Source organism: Zootoca vivipara, chromosome 13, assembly GCF_963506605.1.
Source record: "Zootoca vivipara chromosome 13, rZooViv1.1, whole genome shotgun sequence".
NCBI lineage: Eukaryota > Metazoa > Chordata > Lepidosauria > Squamata > Lacertidae > Zootoca > Zootoca vivipara.
Window position 1 is genome coordinate 13,008,256 of NC_083288.1, and position 22,856 is coordinate 13,031,111.

The following is a 22,856-nucleotide window of genomic DNA, read 5'->3' on the forward strand; positions in this document are numbered from 1 at the left end:
GGGGGTGTGAGGGGGTGTAGAGACCTGCTGCTTGCTCACAAGGAGCTCAACTAGCAGGGGTAAGTGAACCTGACATTTTTGGTGTCTCTTCATTTCTCATTTTTCCAGTCCTCAGTTTAGTTCCCCACAGTTCCACATCTGTTTGTGATTATTATAATAATAATATGATCATCATCATCATCAGCGTTTTAGTGCAGTCTTCCTAATGTACACATTTTTGCAAAACAATTTCCCCTAATATGCATTTTTGCACAATCTTTTCACTTACCTATGCCCTTTTACGCACTTTTTACCCCAGTATGTACGTATCTGTACACATTATTCGGCTGGAGAATGGAAAAGGATGGCTATGTTTCAGTTTGCAAATTGTCCTGAAAAGTGTGGTTTTGGCAAGTCCCCCTTTAAATCATATCTGAATCCCATTTCCCCTCTATTACTTGGCTATTAATTGGCCTGGATGCATTGCAGGTGGGTAACCTAAGGTTGATAAGAGGCTGCGGAATTCCAGGCTCTTCCTGATGGCTTATAAACCTCAGAGGGAGTTACAGAAAGAAGGCAGAGGAGAAATCCCCAAAAAGGCAGAGGCTGCCTCTTGAAGGAAGAAGGTAAAGGAAGTGTGTATTTGTTGACTAGGTTCTTAAGGCTTTTCTAGTCTGACAGGAGACAGAAAAGGAGGCTGTTGCCCTAAGTTCTGAGGGGTCTTGGGGTGCCAGGACTGTGAGAAGCTCCAACACATGTACTTGGCTATACAGTATGTAAAACACAGGTTGCATCGATGTAGAAGGTGCCCAAAGGCTACTGTAGGGGTTAAACATTTAACTAGTATTGGGGAGACCCAAATTCAAATCCTGCTTGGCCTGGAAGCACACCTTGGGCCACCAACCTTGCCGCAGATTAGACCACGGGAAGAGATTGTGGAGGAGGCTCACGAGTTATAGGGGAAAGCAAGGCGGGTGGGGTGGAAACTGCAGTCACTAGCCAACTTTGTCTAGTATTCCTTTCCAACTCCAATTCTAGCAGGGGAGAAAAACTTTGTACATGAACAAAACTCATCCAATGCAGGAGCAAACTAGCTGACAGGGACAGCATTAATGTTTTAAATAGCTGTCATATGGGGCGAACGGCAAAGAGGCAGCAGTGTATTTTTAACCCATCTTCCGCTGCTTTCCTGGTAACTCCCCACTCCACCCCACAGCGTTTATTCGCACTGGGAGGGAAGCTCCCAATTCCCCCCTCAAAAAGACATCTTTAACAGCTTGTCGCAGCTAAAGATTCAGAAGGGACCGTTTTCACTATTTGGGGATAATTTGCAAGATGAATTGCTATCTTGTCACATGTGTTTCTTAAGGTCACATGTTATACTTCTGGGGAGACAAGCTAACTTCCTACCATTGTTCCCCTCGGAATACCTCCCTTCTAGCCCTCCCCTCTTATACACACACACACACACACACACACACACACACACACACACACACACCCTTTCCCAGCATCAACAGTAAACACTGATCCTATTCATTAGTAGGTTTATTGAGAAGCAGCAGGTTTTGGTGTTAAGCCCAAGGCGGATAACATCTAGGAGAGCTACAGCCCAGTCTAAACACGGTGCCTCATTTGGACACAGTGAGGGAAGCATACAAGATGCGAGAAAGCGGGGGTGGGTCCCAAACCCCACCTGAAGCACCAGGCAACTGAGGCCCAAGAGGCAGCAGCCGGTTATACTTTCTCAGCAATAGTTAAATTTGCAAATGTTTCCCACCCCTCGTAGCAGCAGCATATTCGGTGTGCAGAGCTGTTTGGGGGCCATAGGCTTGAAGCGTCAGAAAGGGAGGCAAGCTTCTCCTAGCATCCTACAGCTACAGGCGTCTCCTCCCTCCCTCCGCTAGTGTGGCTTTTACTTCGCAGCCGCTGGCTTCACACCACTTCCTTGTGCTCCTGGGTTGACTCCTTGATCACCTGCAGGCAGAGTGGGGAGAAGAACGGGAGGGAAGTTATTTGCCCTGCTTGGGTCGCAACCTAGCTTTCAAAACAGCTCCTATTCATTTTGAAAATTTGTGTGCTCCCTTTTAAATGCTTCCAAGTTCCTATTGCTTACTCCCACCCGTCCCCTAAAAATCAAAATCAAAGCAGCGTCTATGGCAGCACAGAACTAGTAACTTGATGGTTGATGCAGAAGATTATTGCCAATACTGGTGACACTTAAATGAAAATTTAAGCACAGCCCCTCCAAGTGTCCCTATTTTCCAGGGACAGTTCTGGATTGATAGCTGTCCCGGTTTCTGGTTTGATCCTGGAATGTCCCACTTTTCCTTAGGACATCCCTATTTGCATTGGTGAAATGTTAGAAGTTACGGAGTTAAGCGACCCACCGAACCAAGGAGCTAAGTAACTCTACAACGTTTAGAAAACATCTGAAGGCAAACCTGTACAGGGAAGTGTTTTTTTAAAAAATGTTTAATATTTTATTATGTTTTTATATTTGTTGGAAGCTGCCCAGAGTGGCTGGTGCAACCCAGTCAGATGGGCAGGGTATTATTAATAATAGTAATAATAACAGTATTAAATAGGACACCCCTATTTTCATCGGATAAATGTTGGAGGGTATGTAAAGCAAGCTTTCTTTTTTTATGTTTTAGCTATATCTATTTAACTCTATAAACGGTCATAGTTTGTTTTCCTGGATGGAAGTAAACCAGCAGGGCAGATCTGGAAAATGTACCAGCGGAGGAGAGGAGATTTAAGCCGCCATCCTGGCAGGAGAAGAAAGAAGGAAACAATGAGGGCCTGGCTCAAATTTCAGGCACATACATGCCTTTGCAGCAGTTCAGCTATATGTATATTTAACTGCATAGTAAGGAGCAAAAGGGCTGGTGTAGCTATCAGCCACAAGAGACCAAGCAACGAAACAGGAAGTCTCCACTTTGAATCTGCCACGAACTTGTTCACTAAGCTGTGTTATCCAAGCCACTTGCTCTGAGCCTCTCATCCACATTATGGGGCTAATAGGACAGTGGTACCTTGGTTTAAGAACAACTTAATTAAGAACAACTTGGATTAAGAATGCTGCAAACGCGGAAGTAGGTTTTTTGGTTTGTGAACTTTGCCTTGGAAGCGGAACATGTTGAATGTGTTCCATTTGTAAACTGAGTCCCCCGCTGCTATGGGAAAGCACGCCTTGGTTTAAGAACGCTTTGGTTTAAGAACAGACTTCCAGAATGGATTGAGTTCGTAAACCAAGGTACCACTGTACTGGGTTATCCTTATAAGGCCGCTGTAAGAATTATAACAAGATGCTATATTTTATTTATTCAAATAGATCTCAGGGTGGTTCACAACGCAGCAATACGTGAAGCGCTTCAGAACTAGGTAAATATTCAGGATTATCCCATCACACACATGTCTTCTGTGCACAGTGGGAAGCTATGGACTACTGCAATGCGCTCTATGTGGGGCTACCTTCGAAGGAGGCCCGGAAACTACAACTAATCCAGAATGCAGCAGCTAGACTGGTGACTGGGAGTGGCCGCCAAGACCACACAACACCGGTCCTGAAAGACCTACATTGGCTCCCAGTACGTTTCCGAGCACAATTCAAAGTGTTGGTGCTGACCTTTAAAGCCCTAAATGGTTTTGGCCCAGTATACCTGAAGGAGCATCTCCACCCCCATCTTTCAGCCCGGACACTGAGGTCCAGCGCCAAGGGCCTTCTGGCGGTTCCCTCCCTGCAAGAAGTGAGGTTGCAGGGAACCAGGCAGAGGGCCTTCTCAGTAGTGGCGCCCGCCCTGTGGAACGCCCTCCCATCAAATGTCAAGGAAATAAACAACTACCTGACTTTTAGAAGACATCTGAAGGCAGCCCTCTTTAGGGAAGTTTTTAATGTTTGATGTTTGATCGCTTTATAATAATAATATTCTGTTGGGAGCTGCCCAGAGTGGCTGGGGAAACCCAGCCAGAGGGGTGGGGTATTAATACTACTACTACTACTACTACTACTACTAATAATAATAATAATAATAATAATAATAATAAAGGCCCAATACTTTCCAGGTTTGTTATTCTGCTCTGTTCAATACTCCAGACTAAGTATTTCCTCAAGTGTCAACTTGCAAGACCTTTGATCTGAGCTATGTAATATCTCAGTGCACACTGAGGGAATAAAGTCTTGTCAGGTGCACAGCTTCATCCTTGCAGTATAACTTTTGCCTGCTGACCAGCATTGCCTAATTTTTTTTTAGGCACTAGCAGGCAAGGCAGAAAAGCAGGCCTGTATTCTGCCATCGGGCACACACTGTCTCTATAGCTTTCAGAACTTTAATTACTTATTCCCAAGTGCCTGCTCACTCTTTTCTTTTTAAATACTTTATTTGCTATCGTTTTTACTGACACTAGGACAGGAACTGAAATATAGTCCATCAAGAAGCATAGATCTATGCTGATGGGCAAACCATTCCCCGAACCCCAAACTTGGAAAAGCTTGCTGTGACCATGTTAGAGAATACATTCTCCCATCCATTTTGACTCATGTTCCAGCCATCCATCTCGACACCAATTCTGGAAGGAGGAAAAGTTATTTTCTATTGCCCACAAGCCTGATTGTAAGTTATAAATCTCACTCATGTTTCCATCATCGTAAACCGGAGGCATTGGCAGAGAGACCCAAGGGGATGAATGCCAACAAGAAATATCAAATGTTTACACAGAGGATGAAGGAACCCTGGTTTGTGCACAAGGAGGGAAATGCGTAGTCTCCAATGGATAACAAACAGATGCCAGTCATGTGGTGCTTCAGCTCAAAAGCCCAAGACCATTGCTGGCTGGTTGTCTCCAAACAGAAACATCAGACCCAAGATGTAAGAAGTTACAGATAATAACACTGCTTTTCTCAGTGCTGGGCAGCACTCATTTGGGGACCTGGGTAGCACAGTGAAAGAAAAAAAAATGCTGATAAATTGAAACAGGATGCAGAGGGAATCATCAAAAGATGATAGGCAGAGGTTCTAGAAGACAAATCCTACCAGGGAAGGCCAAAGGAGGCTGGTATATATAGTCCCAAGAAGCCAAGAGATATTGGAAGATTAAAAGGGCTACAGTCACTCACCAATGACAAGATTAAAACTACAGAGAGGAAGGAGAAGTTCGAATATTAGGAAGAATTTCCTAAACTATGAGCAGTTCAGCGACAGAGCACGATAACGAAGGAGACTGAGGAATCTATTTCCTAGGTGATTAAAAATAAAATGAGCAGGACAGGCATGCCCATAGCTTCTACAGGTGTTTGAAAAGAAAGGGTTGGATTGCTAGATCTTTCAACCATGTAATCAGAAAACCAAGGCTCCAGAGGCCTGTGTAGCTTTTGCCTACCTCTCCATCTCTTGTCTCCACTGTTTTGACCACAATACTCCTCTTCAGGTGGGCCTCAGAAACTGACTTTGTGTCCAGGCTGGTCTCTGGTGAGGAGGGAAAGAACAGCCCGGTCATTGTCATAGTGTGGTAGTTACTGAATTGTGGCCTGGAGAAGGCACACACTGTTCCTCTGTGATAGACTTTGAGCTAGCCCGCGAGACCACAAGGAAAGAAACAAGGAAATGCTGAGGGTGTGGGAGAATGTGTGTGAGAGAGAACGGTATTGAACGGTGAATTAAAACACTGCTCCTTCTGCACTCTGATGCAGCTGCAGTGAAGGGCAACCAGAGTCAAGGAAGGGGGGGGGAGAACTTGCTAGGTAGTAAGGAGCCACTGCTAGATATAAGTGATCCTAAATTGTAGCACCTTGACCGGCAAACATCTCCGTAACACACATACAAATTCCATGCAGCTGCATCAGAGTGCAGAAGAATCTTCTTTAAGGTGAGTTTTCCTTTAAGGTGAGGTTTTTCAAGCAGCCTCCCATATGGCAACAAGAACAACCGAAGTGATCACAAAGAAGAATCAAAGTGGAGCAGAGGTGTGCAATGAAATGAAATCTATCAGCAGCTGGCACAGCAGAGAACTGGTGTGGCATCTAACAATGTATCCCTAGTTATGCTTACTGGAGTTAAGTACTGTTGTAAACAGGGATGCGGGTGGCGCTGTGGTCTAAACCACTGAACCTCTTGGGCTTGCCGATCAGAAGGTCGGCGGTTTGAATCCCCGCGACGGCGTGAGCTCCTGTTGCTCTGTCCCAGCTCCTGCCAGCCTAGCAGTTCAAAAGCACGCCAGTGCAAGTAGATAAATAGGTACTGCTGCAGCAGGAAGGTAAACAGCGTTTCCATGCGCTCTGGTTTCCATCACAGTGTCCTGTTGCGCCAGAAGCTGTTTAGCCATGCTGGCCACATGACCCGGGAAGCTGTCTGTGGACAAACACCAGCTCCTTCGGCCTGAAAGCGAGATGAGCGTCACAACCCCATAGTCACCTTTGACTGGACTTAACCTTCCAGGAGTCGTTTACCTTTACTATTGTACCCAATCGGACTTGCTCCCCAAGACAAGTAAAGATGCACAGAACTTCAGTCAAAAAGTAAACTGGGAAGTTCCTGGTTTGAAGCCAGTATTAGCCATGGCCTTGAAACAAGCTTTGCTGATGGGAGATGGATATCAGGAGGACAGGAGTGTAAAAAACAACTTCTTTGGATCACAATTAATTTCTGAAAACTTCAGTTTTAGGAAGGTTTTTTGGCATATAGGAAGCTGTTTTAATCCAGGGGTCCCCAACGCAGCAGCTACATTTGCCTGTATCTCCTACAGCGCACACAAGAGGTGTCAGTAAATACCCCATATAATAATAATAATAATAATAATAATAATAATAATAATAATAATAATAATCCTTCCAGTAGCACCTTAGAGACCAACTAAGTTTGTCATTGTTATGAGCTTTTGTGTGCATGCACACTTCTTCAGATACAAACCCATATAAAAACCACAGTACGTAGGGAGACTGTTTGCTCTTCCTGCCCAGCTTCTCTTTGCAGCCTCTCTCCTAGACTGCACATGCCCCACCTTACAGATACCCATTTCACCCTTACAGATACCCATTTCATTGGGTGTCAGAATTAGAAACCCACGCTCCCTCCCTCCCTGTTTTGAAAACGGAGGGGCAAAGAGCCTTCTCTCTGCAGTGCAGTTGGATAATTTTAGACTCTGAACTTGCATGTTCTTACAGGGGTGGGGATGGCAATGTGTATTGATATACTGTACTCAAAATATAGTAATCCTACAGAGTTTGGGGTCCCTCCTGCTCATTCCATTTTTGTGGGATCCCAGCACTTCTGCCCCGAAGTAGTCCCCTAATAGCGTCACTGGTTTTCAAAGATAAATAGTAAAATAGACAGGAGCCAAAGGCTTGGAATACAACCTCTCACCTTTCCTTCCTCTTGCTAACAGTAAGAGCTGTTTGGCAGTGGAATTTGCTACCAAGGAGTGTGCTGGAGTCTCCTTCTTTGGAGGTCTTTAAGCAGAGGCTTGACAGGCATATGTCAAGAATGCTTTGATTGTGTTTCCTGCTTGGCAGGGGGTTGGACTGGATGGCCCTTGTGGTCTCTTCCAACTCTATGGTTCTATGATTCTAATGAGTGCCTGTTGTTGATATTTGCAGCTCCCGTGACCCACATGCTGCGCGACCCACTTGCAACCCCTTCCTCATCCTGCTTCTACCCTGCCAAAAGGCATCTTTGCGGTCAGTAGTAGAACAATGAACTAGGAAGGCCTTTAGGATTGATCCAGAAAGGCACGAATACGATCATGGTGGTATCGGTGGAGAAAGGCAGCGGCAAAGCAGAAGACGATAAAAGTTTTCCGATACGTATTGGTCTTACTACCTTTGGAATAGATTAGGCACAGTGGCAGCACATCCCACATTCGCTGCTTGATTCAAAACAGGAAGTGCTGCCCTGCCCTTCTGCCACTGCTGCCACTATCATACCTGCCACTGCCGCCACCTGCCCCACCTGCTCTGCTGCCACACAGCCTGCCACACTTAGCGGTTCACACCGCTGCCTCATTTGTGCGTGGACACATGGCAACAGCCATCGTCATGACAGAATGGGTTCCTTACCTCGGATCTGAAGGTTGGAGAAGGTCTGCACTGGAATGGTGATCCTGCAAAGACACAAGGAAGAAAAGGAAAAGAGAGTGGGTTTCTGAATCAGTCCCAGGGCCATCCCACCCACGAGGCAGGCTAAGGTCGCAGCCTCGGGCGGCGGAACCGCAAGAGGAGGCAGCAGTAGCCGCTGAGATCTCACAAGACCTTGCCAAAATCTGAAGAGATCTCATGTGCTCCATTTGGTCTTGCAAGAACTCCATGAGATCGCAAGAGATCTCACCAGAACCCGCCGTCATTGCTGCTGCTTTGCAGGTGCTGCTGCACAACTCAGATAAGGGTGGCTTTGGTGACACGTGTAGGAGGATACCACCTTCCCGTTTCGCCAGGTGGCAAATCAGGATGAGCTGCCCCTGATTGGTCCTAATTCTCTCAATCCTTCCCCAACCTTGCATCTTTAATTAATTAATCAATTCCAGGTTTTTGTACTGGATAAGCAGCAGAGCCAAAGGAGCTCAGGTGAGAAGCACAAAAATGGCTGATCCGGCAGAAGTAGCATGGCAAACAACACCCTTCCCCAGCTTCTTTTGGACTACCACTCCCATCAGCCACAGCCAACCTGGCCAATGGTCATGAGTGATGGGAGCAGTAGTCCAAAATGCCTTGGGGGGGGGGAAGGTCTGGGAAAAGAACAGCAGTTTTTCTGACTTAAGGACAACAACACCAAACAGGTTTGACAGGAATCACTTGGTCATATCCAAGTGCTCTTTGGTACGAGTCATCCCCAGGTCTACTGGAGGGTTTTAGCACAGTGGATCCTGGATAGGGAACCTACAAAGTGGCACATTGGATTGAGTAATGCTTGGTACCTTGCAAGACCAGGTTCAAAGCAACAGTACTTGGTACTATTTCCAATATTAAACCAGAGAGCCTTGACTAGCAACAAGCTGACTTGGAGGCACATTTTTTAAATTATCCTTATGAGACCCATCCAAGTTTAGATGGAGGCCTGGTCTCTCCTTGAAGCAGAATGAACTGGAAGACTCCTGAGACCAGGCATCCCCAAACTTCGGCCCTCCAGATGTTTTGGACTATAATTCCCATCTTCCCCAACCACTAATCCTGTTAGCTAGGGATCATGGGAGTTGTAGGCCAAAACATCTGGAGGGCCGCAGTTTGGGGATGCCTGCCTGAGACAATAAGAGCAGCCTATGGCGCTGTGGTTAAACCACAGAGCCTAGGGCTTGCTGATCAGAAGGTCGGCGGTTCGAATCCCTGTGACGGGGTGAGCTCCCGTTGCTTGGTCCCAGCTCCTGCCAACCTAGCAGTTCGAAAGCACGTCAAAGTGCAAGTAGATAAATAGGAACTGCTACAGCGGGAAGGTAAACGGCGTTTCCATGTGCTGCTCTGGTTTGCCAGAAGCGGCTTTGTCATGCTGGCCACATGACCTGGAAGCTATACGCCGGCTCCCTCGGCCAATAATGCGAGATGAGCGTGCAACCCCAGAGTCGGTCACGACTGGACCTAATGGTCAGGGGTCCCTTTACCTTTACCTATATCACTTTAGATTATGGGTGGTATTTGCCTTTTGTAAGTGTTCATAGCTCAGCCCACTTCGCACTGTGCCGATTCCTTACTTATGGGGGAGTTGTGCGTACACTGCTAACATTTAAAAATGGGGACCCCCTACCTGTAGTCTGAAGTGGTACGGTCCATTTCACCGCCAAGACTCAGCCCCCTCATTTGGCTGCATATATGTAGAACAAGCCCAACATGCAGGGCTTTAAAGGAGCTTTGTATTGCTCTGACAGGGCTGGCCCCTAGCAGGATCCCCAGCAATTCCATGTAAAATATGTCACAACACAGTGGCGACGGGAGTTTCTGGGCACTTACCTGCTTTCCTCCCCCTCCAAGAGTTTGCGGTAGGTGGCAATCTCAATATCTAAAGCCAGCTTGACATTGAGGAGGTCCTGGTATTCCTGGAGGTGACGAGCCATTTCCTCTTTGAGGCTGCGGGTGTCTTCTTCCAGCCGAATCACTGTGTCCTGGTAGGCGGCAGTGTCGAGGGCGTAGCGGTCTTCCATCTCCCTCAGCTGCCTCTCCAGAGATTCGTTCTGTAATGAGGACAATGGAAGCGTCACCGGCGAATGCAACAAAACAAGTGGCCTGTTACTAACCTGCAGAGGGGAAGGGGCATCCTGAGCCCACAGCTGACGTGGGGAGGTTATCGCCCGTTCCGTAAGCCCCATCAGCAACATCCATGTTGAACCCAGCTTGGAGGCTGAAAGGTGACATACTTTCTGGGGAATATATACCTTTCGCTCATTTCCCTTATGAACTACATTCACATCCTGCCTTTCTGCCAAAGCACTCAAGGCAGTTTGCAGCTGACCAATAACGGCTCACAAGCCAAAGAGGCATAAGCAATGAGGAACAGCGCTCTATGTGGGGCTACCTTTGAAGGTGATGCAGAAGCTACAACTAATCCAGAATGCGGCAGTTAGACTGGTGACTGGGAGTGGCCATCGAGACCATATAACTCCGGTCCTGAAAGACCTTCATTGGCTCCCACAACGTTTCCGAGCACAAGCCAAAGTGTTGGTGCTGAGTTTTAAAGCCCTAAAAGGCCTCGGCCCAGTATACCTGAAGGACCGTCTCCACCCCCATCGTTCTGCCTGGACACTGAGGTCCAGCTCCGAGGGCCTTCTGGCGGTTCCCTCATTGCAAGAAGTGAGGTTGCAGGGAACCAGGCAGAGGGCCTTCTCAGAAATGGTGCCCACCCTGTTTAATCCCCTCCCATCAGATGTCAAGGAAACAAACAACTACAGTATCTGACTTTTAGAAGAGATCTGAAGGCAGCCCTTTTTAGGGAAGTTTTTAATGTTTGATGTTGTATCACTTTATCATCATCATCATCATTATTATTCTGTTGGGAGCCGCCCAGTTAGGGATTGGGGAGACATTTGATTCAGTTTGCACTTAGAGGCAAACTTACCGAATCTGTGCTTTTTCAAAACAAAATGCATATCGAAATTGGGGGGGGGGGGATCTGAATTTTGCAACACAGTTCTCCAGCCAAGTAACATGTGCAAAAATGATGTCAGATGTATACGTGAATGAAAATAACATACCAAATTGCATTATATTAGGGGGAATAGTGCTACAAACAGGGAGGTATTGGGGGGGATACCCTATTAGCATCTAAGAAATGTGTACCTTATGAGAAATTTGCAGCGAAATGCTGCTGAATTTTCATGGAGTGGTTTCTGTGGGCAGGAAGGAATGCCAGTCACGTGGGGCAGGGGAGGGGGGGGGAGGTAAAGTTTATCCATTCCAACTGTTCATCAGACAGTGAGATGAGACAGCCAGGCTTCCTCCACTGGCTCAGCTGGGACCAGCTGCCATTTGTCGCCTCCCCTCCTAGAACTACCTCCATTGTTGGCCAATTCCATTTGACTGCGGCGGAGGGAGAGGTGAGGCCCTCTCCATTGGCTTAGCCGGGAACCAGAGACGGATGAACCTGTCGATTCCGGTTTCTCTCCATTTCTCATTTCCCCAATCTTAAACTCACTTCTCCAAATTCCCGCATCGACTCTACCTACCGATCCCCTCAGGGACTCCAGGTCACAGGTGAGGGACTGCAGCTGCCGGCGGTACTCGTTGGCTTCTTGCTTGGCGAGACGCAGGGCCTCGATGTTTCGTGCCGCTGCATCGGTCAGGTCTGCAAACTACCAGGCGGAAGTCAGATTAAAACACGGGTGGCTAACGTTCTGTTTCCTGGCTCAAGGAACACACTTGCATGTGCACTCACACTGGCGCACAACCCTCTCTCCACAGCAGATCTGGGCAGATCAGCTATGGGGGGTAGCCAGGCTGTTATTGCCCCCCTCTCTGCTCATCCATGATCAATCATATGACCAGGGAGAGGGCAGTTTGTGTCCACATAAGTGTGCTATATCCACCCCAGTACTGTATCTAGGGCCTTTTTTCCAGCCGGAATTGCTGCAACTCAGGGGCGGAAGAGGGGGTGTGTGGTGGATGCGGGCCGCCCCGGGTGTCCCCACTGAGGGGGGTGACAAAATGCCGGGCGGCACTCACTGCGGGGCCTGCAGCATGCCCGAGCCACGCGTCTCTCCTGGGAGTGATGCAGTGGCTTGGGTGCCTGCAGGCTCCGTGCTGCCCCAAACGGTCTGCCCACTGCCGCCCCCTCAGCTGTAGGGTGGTTGTGGGAGGAGGCAGGCAGACTCCTCAGAGGCCCCACGGAGCATCCTGCCCTGACTTGCCCTGCCCCATGGGCGGCTGGCCCCGCCCCTGCAGATGGCTGGCCCCACCCCTGGGCACAGGGCATGTGCTGCTCCAGGCGCCCAATTGGATTGCTCCGGCGCTGAACTCAGTTCTGGCACCTCTCAGGTGGGCGCCATTGCCATCGTAAGAGAACAAGGGAGGTGTTCAATGCTCAGTTGTGGCACCTGTTTTTTTAGAAAAATAGTACTGGCTACATCTAAATGGCGTTTCTGTGCGCTGCTCTGGTTTGTCAGAAGCAGCTTAAGTCATGCTGGCCACATGACCCGGAAGCTGTCTGCGGACAAACGCCGGCTCCCTTGGCCAGTGGGCAGACCGTTTGGGGCAGCACGGAGATGAGCACCACAACCCCAGAGTCGTCCGTGACTGGACCTAACGGTCAGGGGTACCTTTACCTTTACATCTAAATTACTGCTTCTGACTAATAACCCAACTTTACAAATGTGTTTATTGATACTGACTGTTATCTACTTTAATGTCCCCCCCCCCCATCTTGCTACTGCTGCTGCCAAGATCAGTAAGGCCTTGAGGGGAAGGCTTTTTTGTTTTTGTTTTTTTCGAGCAGGGCTGGATTAGGCCCCCAAGCTGGCGGTTATCAACCCCTGGTTGAAAAGGTCGTGTTGCCAGAGCTTATACCTGATCACCACTGTGACCTTCAAACCTTTCACCTCCCTTCCTGACAGGGCAACTGTGCTTGAATTTTCATGCGATAAGGAAGTCTATGGTTTCTCCACCAAATGGAAGCACCCAAAGGGAACTCAAAACAGGAAGTATCTCAGAGAAAAGGCACCTGTTATCACAGGTGTTTGGAGCAACCATTGCTGGTACAGGCTAGAAATGTCATTTGTAAAAGAAATTTTAAAATGCACATGATTTATATTGAATAGTGAAGAAAAAGACCAGAGTTACACATGCATCCTGTGTGTAACTCTAAAAAAAGTGTGTGTAACTCTTAAGAAGTGTAACACTAAAAGCTGTCATTAGCCATGCATGCAACCAGAAGTCTCATCCACACCATCCCTCCCATCCCTTACGGCCAACTTCCAAAGCATCTCAATGGTGCAAGGTCCTGTTCATCTGGAATGGGCAATCTGAGTGGCAGCCCCATTCAAATGGAATGCTAGTCAAAGCTGTGTTGGACTGGGAATCCTTGGTCTTTCACTTTCCCTTGGGCTGGCCTCCACCCTGGTCTCGTACCTTAGACTTGTACCATTCTTCAGTCTCATGCATGTTGTTTGAGGCCATGGACTCGTACTGGATGCGGATCTCGCGCAAGGCAGATGTCAAGTCCGGCTTGGCCATGTCCATCTCGATGTGGACTTGCTGCTGCTGCAGCTGCTCCTGCAGCTCCTGAAGCTCCTGAGAAGGGGACAGAAGAGTCATGAATCCAGAAACCTCACACACGGGTCAGGGTTTCCCAAAAACTGGACCAATTAAGACTTTGGGGAACACATCAGGGCAAATTCACAAATGTAGGACTTATCCACACTTACCTTTCCTCTGTGCTTTCCAGGCACGGTCTGAGCTCCATGTCCAAAGTGCCCTTTTCCTTAATCCGGAGATTTGCCTGCGAAAAACCGCTCTTTAAAGCTGAATCGGAGCAAATGGTAATCTGCAGAAACTCTGAAGAGGCATTTGCTTCGATTCAGCTTTAAAGAGTGGATTTTTGTGGGGAAAGCTCTGGAGGTGATGTGTTTCTTCTCTTCCTTTCCTCACTCTCTTCTTCAAGATGCAAATCATGGAGAGAGGATGTGCCTCATATCTGAAGCTACTTTTCTGTATTTCTACCCAAGAATATTTTGCCTGTGTTATCTGTTATTGCCGCATAAGACAATGTATGACTGAGACCTAGAAACTGTAAGTAAAGCATTTTTTAACTTACTTATCAGTGGGTGTGGTCTATTCATTGCTGAGGGGGGCAGAAGGAGGTCAGCTGCTAAACGCTTTGGATACCACTGGGCACCATTTTGAAACAAAATGACAGACACAGTCTTAAAAGACTGCAGTGATCCCTTCAGACAAGCTAACTAACTTTGACACAATGGTTCCTGAGATCAGGGAACAGGATTTTGTCTATGTTAGGATACTGTTGGATGCCATTTTGAATCATTTTGAAGGCTGCACTGATGGTCAGCGAGGGTTGCTGCTGGCTTCTTAGAATCCTAAGCAGTGCCGGACACTCCCTGCTCATTGTTTAGATTGGGTGGACATATTTTTGATTTGCGTGTGGAGGGAAGATATGCCATCTTAGAAAACCTGGACGCCTTTAGGAATACATGGGAAATATAACAACTCCAGGATCAAAGGTTTAGGTTTGCTTGCTTGCTTGCTTGCATTAAAATTTGCAAGCTGCATTTCAACCTGAATGGCTCATAAAGTGAAACACAGTCCTGTTAGCATACAATGAAATTGAGAAACACCATTAAAAACAAGCCTCACAAAAATGCAGTTAGAACCCAGAGCCTCTGAGCCAGATGAAGAGTTGGTTGGCTTTCTCAACAATGCGACTGAATAACCAGTTTTCAGTATGTCGCTCTCCCTCTCACAGGAAACATGGCTGGTTTTTTTTGGCAGCCATTAAAGGGAAAACAGAACACAAGCCAAGCCATAGCTGTGGATCTGGGCCTATTAGCCCAACTGCCTTTCAAGATGGAGGAGCTTCAGCCTGGCCCTTTACTCCATACCTCCTCATGGATCTTCTTTAGGAAGTTGATCTCCTCCTGCAGGGATTCAATTTTGCGTTCCAGGTCTATTCGGGCCAACGCAGCATCATCAACGTCCTAAGAAACGAGAGGGGAGAATGAGGGACGTTTTATCTGTTCTGGCCCTTAACGTCACGTACAGGGAGGAAAACGGGACCTCTTGCATGCTCTCCCTCTTAAAAATAAAGTAAAAGTGGGTTCCCCTGGCATGTACAGATGGCCCAACTACAGCCCTTCCACGAGACACATGCATGCATGCACATGATGTAGCAAGGAGAAAACTACTTCAGATCAGTTACAAGCTACAAGGCCATCTTGCATTCTCTGCCCATCGTTCCAGGATGGGATTTGTCATTTTTTCCGCCTCACCTGTCGGTAGGAAGACAAATTGTTCTCAGCTTCAAGGCGCAGATTAATCTCGTCCTGTAACCTTAAATGAGAGAGAGAGAGAGTTGGGAAAATCAGGAAGCTGTGCTGAATTATCGGCTCCCTTCTGCAAAGGGCTGAAACCAAGGGGGGGGGGGGGAAATGTCAAGGTCAAAGCCTCCACGAGGCCCTTTTCTAATTCTGCACCGTTTATTTGCAAGTTTCCGAACCCTTCCGGCTTTGCATGCAATTAATACAACAAAATAACAAAAGCAGCGATAATATTAGCAAAAGAACATAAGAACAGAGTCCTGCAGGATCAGGTTAAAGGGCCAACATTCTGTTCTCATGGGGGCCAACAACCCTTGGGGAGCCAACCAGCAGGAGTCCAAGGCGTGAGGAATTCTCTCCCTCCTCCCGATGGTTTAAAAGAAGCAGGGAAGAAACAAGAAAGCTCTTACTAATAATTTATTCAGTCATCACGGTAGAAGACAAAGAATCCAGTCATTCCTCCATGATGGAGTTGCTCACTCTGAGCCCCTCCAACTTCCCTCTCTAGCATCTGCCCCTACGGTGGCCCCCTGTGGTCAAATGTCTCTGCGCCTGTTGCTCTTGCACTCTTAACGAACGCCACCTCGTTGTAGGGGACGGTGGATCATCTATGCTGTCTAATGACGTGTCAACTGGCTGCTCTGACCGCCCTCCTTCTCCTAACACCTCGTAACTCTGCTGTTCACCTGTCTCTGAGCTGTTATCTCCCTCACAGTTCTGCTGTGATTCAATACTGCTTCCTTCTTCTCCGGCAGCTACAGGAGTAGGGGGTGGGTGATCTCCACCATTCCTCCTCCTTTTCAGTCCAGTCCCTGACATCTCCCCATTTCCGGTTCCCAGAAACTGGTATTCAGAAGCTCTGACAGCGGCGGCAAAGCATAGCCATCGCTAGTAGCCGCCGAAAGCCTTATCCTCCATGAATTTGCCTGTACCCCCATTAAAAACCTTCCAAGTTGGTGACCACCGCTGCTAGGAAAGGCATTTCCTTTAGTCTCCCCTGAATCTTCTAACATCCAGTTCATCGGATGACCCTGGGATCTAGTGTCATGAGAAACGGAGGAGAACTTCTCTCTATCCACTATGTAAAATCTACAACCTCCTTTTTAAGGCATGGCAACCCGGACCGTACACAGCCACATGATCGATTTGCACAACAGTATTATGATATTGGCAGTTTTATTTGCTGGTTTTGCTAGGAATACTCTGTACCAGCTGGAGCTCATAGTAGCTGGAGTCCAACAAAATCTAGAAGTCTCCATGTCGGCTACCCTGGTGGAACACTAGGGCTGGTTGCCAGCTCTGCACCTGAGTGCTTTAGTGCTATTAAATGAAGAGAGGATATGGGTGGAAAAGGTTTGTGGCTGGCTATGCCACAGATCTGTAGCTTGGATGCTAAGCAAGAGGTAATGTTACTTTATCCTTCCTATGCTGCAAGGAAGAATTCATCTCTCCACCTCCCCAGGAGCTATTAGATGTTCCACCTGCAGTTAAGTCCATAAACGCTATACTAACCCATAACCATATTTATTGGCCCACCTCTTTGTATTACTCACTTGTGGCCTCAAACAATAAAATATGCAACTTTTGGGAACCTTTCCTGTTAATTGTATAGAGTTGATTTCTTACAAAAAGGCAACCAGACCAGTAGCTAGCTTGCCTGCAACTCCTGCCTCACCTGCTCTTTAAAATTGTCTGTGTCTTATCACATCATACAGCAAACCCCTAGTTTTCAACCCTGAATGAGACTTCCCGGGGATTGCATTTGATCAAGCTGGTGGGCGCACGTCTCACTGTCCACCCAAATGGATGGATCTGTGCCTCCTTGTCGCTAAACTCAGATTCTCTCACACTGGTAACTGTTCCTCTCAGGGGGGGGTCTTCTAAAGCAGGTGTTGGCAGTGCTCTTCTTCCGGAGGGAAAGGGACAGTACTTACCATGAAGCATAGGTGCCAACTCCCTGGGGCCTTGGGTGCCTGAACACCCACAAAATTCATAGAATCGTAGAATCATAGAGTTGGAAGAGACCACAAGGGCCATCCAGTCCAACCCGCTGGCAAGCAGGAAACACCATCAAAACATTCCTGACAGATGGCTGTCAAGCCTCCACTTAAAGACCTCCAAAGAAGGAGACTCCACCACACTCCTGTGCAGCAAATTCCACTGCCGAACAGCTCTTACTGTCAGGAAGTTTAGGTGGAATCCTCTTTCTTGTAGCTTGAATCCATTGCTCCGTGTCTGCTTCTCTGGAGCAGCAGAAACCAATCTTTCTCCCTCCTCCATATGACATCTGTGAGGGGCAAGGGATATCGCGAAGCCCCTCCCCTCCTGAGTTCCAGCCCAGCCCCGAGCGAGGCTGAAAAGAGGGAAAGCTCCAGCTCAAGTGGGGAAACAGGAAGTGGTGTCCAAGGCTCTGGCAGGGTAGATCGTCCCAGGTGGGACAGGAAGGGGGAAGGAAGGGGGGCAGACCAGTCCCCCCCAACTCCGGAACTGCGCAGAAAGCGTCGGGGGAAGAGGATGGGTCTCCCCAAGTTGTTATGCTGGCGCAAGATGTGCCAAAAGCCACTTGGAGGTTCTGATTCAAGCTGAACAGATGTGTCTTTGTAAATAGCACTGCCATCAGCACTGTAAATACTCAGCACCAATAAAAGATAAAATGCAGAGCTGTGTAGAGTCGTTACTCTGAAGTAGCCTACTCCGGCCACCGTGACAACATCCTTTCATATATTTGAACATGGCTATCATATCACCCCTTAACCTTCTCTTCTCCAGGCTAAACATACCCAGCTCCCTAAGCCGTTCCTCATAAGGCCTTTGACCATTTGGGTTGCCCTCCTCTGGACACGTTCCAGCTTGTCAGTATCCTCCTTGAACTGATTTCGAAGTTCCCCATGAAGGGGCTGGGCACCCACAAATTTCATTGCCAGGGCCATGCACGCTGCATGGCACCCACGGCCCTGGGCACCCACGGTTGCAGAGCCAAGCTGGCACTCCTGCCATGAAGTTGCTACTGTAAGTGCCACACTTTTAACCAGCGCTTCTCTGTTAGGAAAAAGAGGTGCCAGTACTGGGTAACCTTGAGTACCCCCAGAAAAAAGCACTAGTTATGGCAGTGATGGGCAACCTTTTGAGCTTGGTGTGTCAAAATTCGTCAAAAAACTGAGCATAACTTGGGTGGTGTGTCACTTCGAGAAAAAAAACCATAATTTCGCAATATTTATAATTTAAATAACAAAAATGTATAATTGTAATATATAACTGTATTTAATAAACCAAAAACTAATTATTTAACCAAACCAAAAACCCCTTATTTATCACAAAGTGCCCAGAGTTGTTGAGCTTTTTGGGGGGAGCTGCTGACCAAAGTTTTGGAGGTTTTTTTGGGGGTGCAAAAGTTGCTTTGCTTTTTTGGGAGGATGCCCCAAAGCTGCTGCGCTTTTTGGGGGGGAAAGAGAACAGAAATAAATGACAAATAATACCTTCACTGGAACTAACACGCAGCACCAACATAGTCTGCCAAAGCGCCAAAAAACCCAGCACAGAACGGGTTAAAAAACGAACGCTGTTACACCCATAGTCTGCCAAAGCGCCAGACAAAAACAGCACAGAAAGGGTTAAAAAACCAATCTCTGGCTACCAGCAGCAGCAACAACAAAAAGGATCCGGGTTTTAACAGCAGAGAAAAGCTCTAGCGGAGACAAGCTGGAGGAGGAGCGGGAGAACAAATGGGGGGGGGGACAACAACAACAACAGTGTGAATGGGACGATGGGGCGCCTGCCAGCAGTGACAGCTCTGCGTGTCACGTCTGACACGCGTGTCATAGGTTCGCCATCACTGAGTTATGGGAACCCCTCCCGATGTTGCTGAGGTTCAACCCCCATCAGCCCCAGCAAACATGGCCAGGAATGATGTAGTTCAGCAATTTCTGGAGGTCTCTACACTTGCTCAGTCTAAAGAATAAGAGATTAGGAAGGGCTCTTTAGGGCTGCTGTTTTAAGGGGAGGTTGCACAGGCACCAGTCAGGGATGCTGCACTGTCAACTGTGCACTAAGCAGGGGATTTGACTAGTAGGTGATCTCTTCCAATTCTATGACTCTGGTCTATCCAATCCCATGTTCAACAGCGGTTGTTGGGATGGACCACCCTCCCAGGGCCAGATGCTAGCGCAAAACATTACGCTGTTAGAGGCACCTGGCGCTGTTGCTGCCCCCACCTCCTCCACTGTGGAGGCTGCGCCATCATGGCAAATGGGACGCTGCCCCATCAACCTCCATCCTGTTTCCTGGAAGCCCACCTGCCTTTGTGTTTACATCCAATCCATTGGGTGGCTCTGGATATCTGCTTCCTCCTCCTCTGTCTCAGTTTTGCCCTTGCAGAACTCAGCAGGGAAGAGGATGGGGACAAAACTTGAATTAGTTGGCTCTGCGTGTACCATTGGCTCTCTAGCACCACCTACTGTTGAGCTCCCTGCCTTCCATCCTACCAGCCTCAATGGGCACCAGCTAGCACTGCTCCTCTGAGGTCATTTTAAAAATTATTTGTGTTTGTGGTCATTTTTGCCGTCACATTAGCAGCGGCATTCCAGGCATTCCAGATCCTCTGTGGCCATCTTTCCTTACAATATCTCATGGAAGAAGGATGGGGGTGGAGTTGATCCATGAGGACCCTGGAAAAGGGGCAGTGCCTTCTGGCGGTTCCCTCATTGCGAGAAGTGAGGTTACAGGGAACCAGACAGAGGGCCTTCTCGGTAGTGGCACCCGCCCTGTGGAACGCCCTCCCATCAGATGTCAAGGAAATCAGCAGCTATCCTATTTTTAAAAGACATCTGAAGGGAAGTTTTTAATATTTAATGCTGTATTGTTTTTAACACTTGGTTGGGAGCCGCCCAGAGTGGCTGGGGAAACTCAGCCAGACGGGCGGGGTATAAATAATAAATTGTTGTTGTTGTTGTTGTTGTTGTTGTTGTTGTTAGGGCTTCACACAACTTACTACTGGCACACCAGAGATTACTTTAGAAGTGCTCCTAGAGGCTATGCCACACAACCAACAGGCTTATGGTAATTTGCAGTGGACTGGCAGGTAGTTTGATGTTGCCCTTCTTGGTCTTCCGCCTGAGGCCTTACCTAAAGGGCTAGCCCTGGAAGTGAACCTAGTCTGCAATCAAAGAGCTGGCAGATCACTAACAAATGCCTATAGAAGAAATAACAATAGTTTAGCAGTTTTCAGGCTTCCAGCCTTTATGGAAACTTTCCACATTGACTAGTACTCCGTTCACATGGTATACTGGCCAGACCTCTTGGTCCCCAAGGGAGCCAACTTGAATGAAATATTGGGGGCCCCAGGTAAGCCCCATCCCACATAATCAATCACAAGATGCAGAGCGCACACACCAATTGAATGGCAATGCCCATCAACTTTGGGAAGGCCCTGCCACCCCAAATATTTTACTGGGGGAAGACGATGGGACCTTGGCACCTAGGAATCGGCTCCTATGCTTGGGCCTCATATTTTTTTTGTTAATAGAGAATGTGCTGTAGATTATATGCCACTCCCCTGCAGCTCTGGCTTGGAAGGGAAGACCGCAAGCTGACACCAAGGGAAGCTCAGCACCCATGACTGGTCTTTTCATGGAAAACTCCTAATAACCATCTGAAGAACCCCAGGGAACCCCAGAGTTCCCCGGATGCACAATCTGACACTCCCTGCTCCAGATGGGCCAAGCAACCAAGCCTAGCCACACGCCACAAAGGAAGGGAAATGGTGTGGGTGGGCTTTGCACACTCCAGGTCTTACTGACGGCCTTGTTTGGCTTTGGAATGGGATTTTTCCCAGCAGGTCATAGAATCATAGATTCATAGAATCATAGAATCGTAGAGTTGGAAGAGACCACAAGGGCCATCCAGTCCAACCCCCTGCCAAGCAGGAAACACCATCAAAGCATTCTTGACATATGCCTGTCAAGCCTCTGCTTAAAGACCTCCAAAGAAGAAGACTCCACCACACTTCTTGGTAGCCAATTCCACTGCCGAACAGCTCTTACTGTTAGGAAGTTCTTTCTAATGTTTAGGTGGAATCTTCTTTCTTGTAGTTTGAATCCATTGCTCCGTGTCCACTTCTCTGGAGCAGCAGAAAACAACCTTTCACCCTCCTCTATATGACATCCTTTTATATATTTGAACATGGCTATCATATCACCCCTTAACCTTCTCTTCTCCAGGCTAAACATACCCAGCTCCCTAAGCCGTTCCTCATAAGGCATCGTTTCCAGGCCTTTGACCATTTTCGTTGCCCTCCTCTGGACACGTTCCAGCTTGTCAGTATCCTTCTTGAACTGTGGTGCCCAGAACTGGACACACAGGTCATATTGGCAAAAGAGTTTTGGGAGGGGTAAATTCCCTGTCCCCACGTGTTTACATTGCATGACCTGGATGTCCCTCAGATATCTCCTCCAAATCCTCAATTCCCCAAGCCTCTGCATATTGCTTCCTTGCCCCATCTCATTCCCTATTTGCAGGTGCCTCCCCACCCAGCCCAGTCAAAACTCGAAAAGAGACCCCGAAAAGAGACTTCCTTACTTTTGCCGGAGATTGTTGAGGTCCTCCAGCAGGTTGTCTCTCTCGATCTCCAGACGGGCCTTGGAGTTGGTGAGCTGGTCGACCTGGTGGCGGAGGTCCCTCACCTCCTCCTGGTAGATATCGGCCAACTTGGTGGGCTCCTTGTCTTGGATTTGGTTGAGCTCTGCCACCAGGACTTTGTTCTGCTGCTCCAGGAACCGGACCTTCTCTATGTAGCTGGCAAAGCGATCGTTCAGCTCCATCATCTCCACCTTCTCATTGGTGCGGGTCTCCTTGAATTCGGTGTTGAGGGCATCAGCCAGGGAAAAATCCACCTTGTCCGGGGAGAACTTGGGGCCGGCACGGAAGCTGAGGCTGGAGGTCTTCAGCTTGGTGACGGAGAGCCGAGTGCCAGGACCTGAAGACAGGTACCTGCGCCCTGGCGAGAACCTCAAGGCGTGGTGGATGGAGGAAGTCTGTGCGCCGAAACGCCTTCCGTAGGATGACAGCCGTTGCCCTTCCATGGTCAGGCTTCTTCTCCAGGCTCTGCAAACTCAGACGGATTTCTTTCTGTGTGCTGCAAGGGGTTTTATACAAGAGGGTTCGCCATCCCCCGAGCATATGCGTGTGAAAGGCTGGAGGAGGGAGGGGGAATGGGGTGCATGCCAGGCCTTAACATCTCACATCTTCCATGCCAAGTGCCCTGTGCCCTGGCAAAGCAACAAAAGAAAGGCATTGGGCAGAAGCTTTGAGCATTCTTGATGGGAGAAGAGAGCAAACGCTCTTGGACGAGCTACGAGGTCAGAGTCCTTGCCCACCTGGGATGGCCACAATCTCCCTACAACAGCAGTGACATGACAACACAC

At 48.2% G+C, this 22,856-nt stretch overlaps 1 protein-coding gene across 2 annotated transcripts; it reads right to left on the bottom strand.

The window, feature by feature from the left end:
* Window positions 1-1,509: 1,509 nt before the first annotated feature.
* On the bottom strand, window positions 1,510-22,589 carry GFAP (glial fibrillary acidic protein). Of its 2 annotated transcripts, XM_035136451.2 has the most exons (9): window positions 22,012-22,578; window positions 15,391-15,451; window positions 15,004-15,099; window positions 13,517-13,678; window positions 11,620-11,745; window positions 9,911-10,131; window positions 8,033-8,076; window positions 5,362-5,447; window positions 1,510-1,956 (listed from the first exon to the last, which is right to left on the bottom strand). In XM_035136451.2, exons 1-9 carry the CDS (start codon window positions 22,512-22,514, stop codon window positions 1,915-1,917), a joined length of 1,341 nt encoding a protein of 446 aa, XP_034992342.1. In that variant the 5' UTR covers window positions 22,515-22,578; the 3' UTR covers window positions 1,510-1,914. The 2 variants fall into 2 exon arrangements, with proteins under 2 accessions (XP_034992342.1, XP_034992343.1); XM_035136452.2 differs by lacking the exon at window positions 5,362-5,447 and having other exon boundaries at window positions 22,012-22,589.
* Window positions 22,590-22,856: the final 267 nt, after the last annotated feature.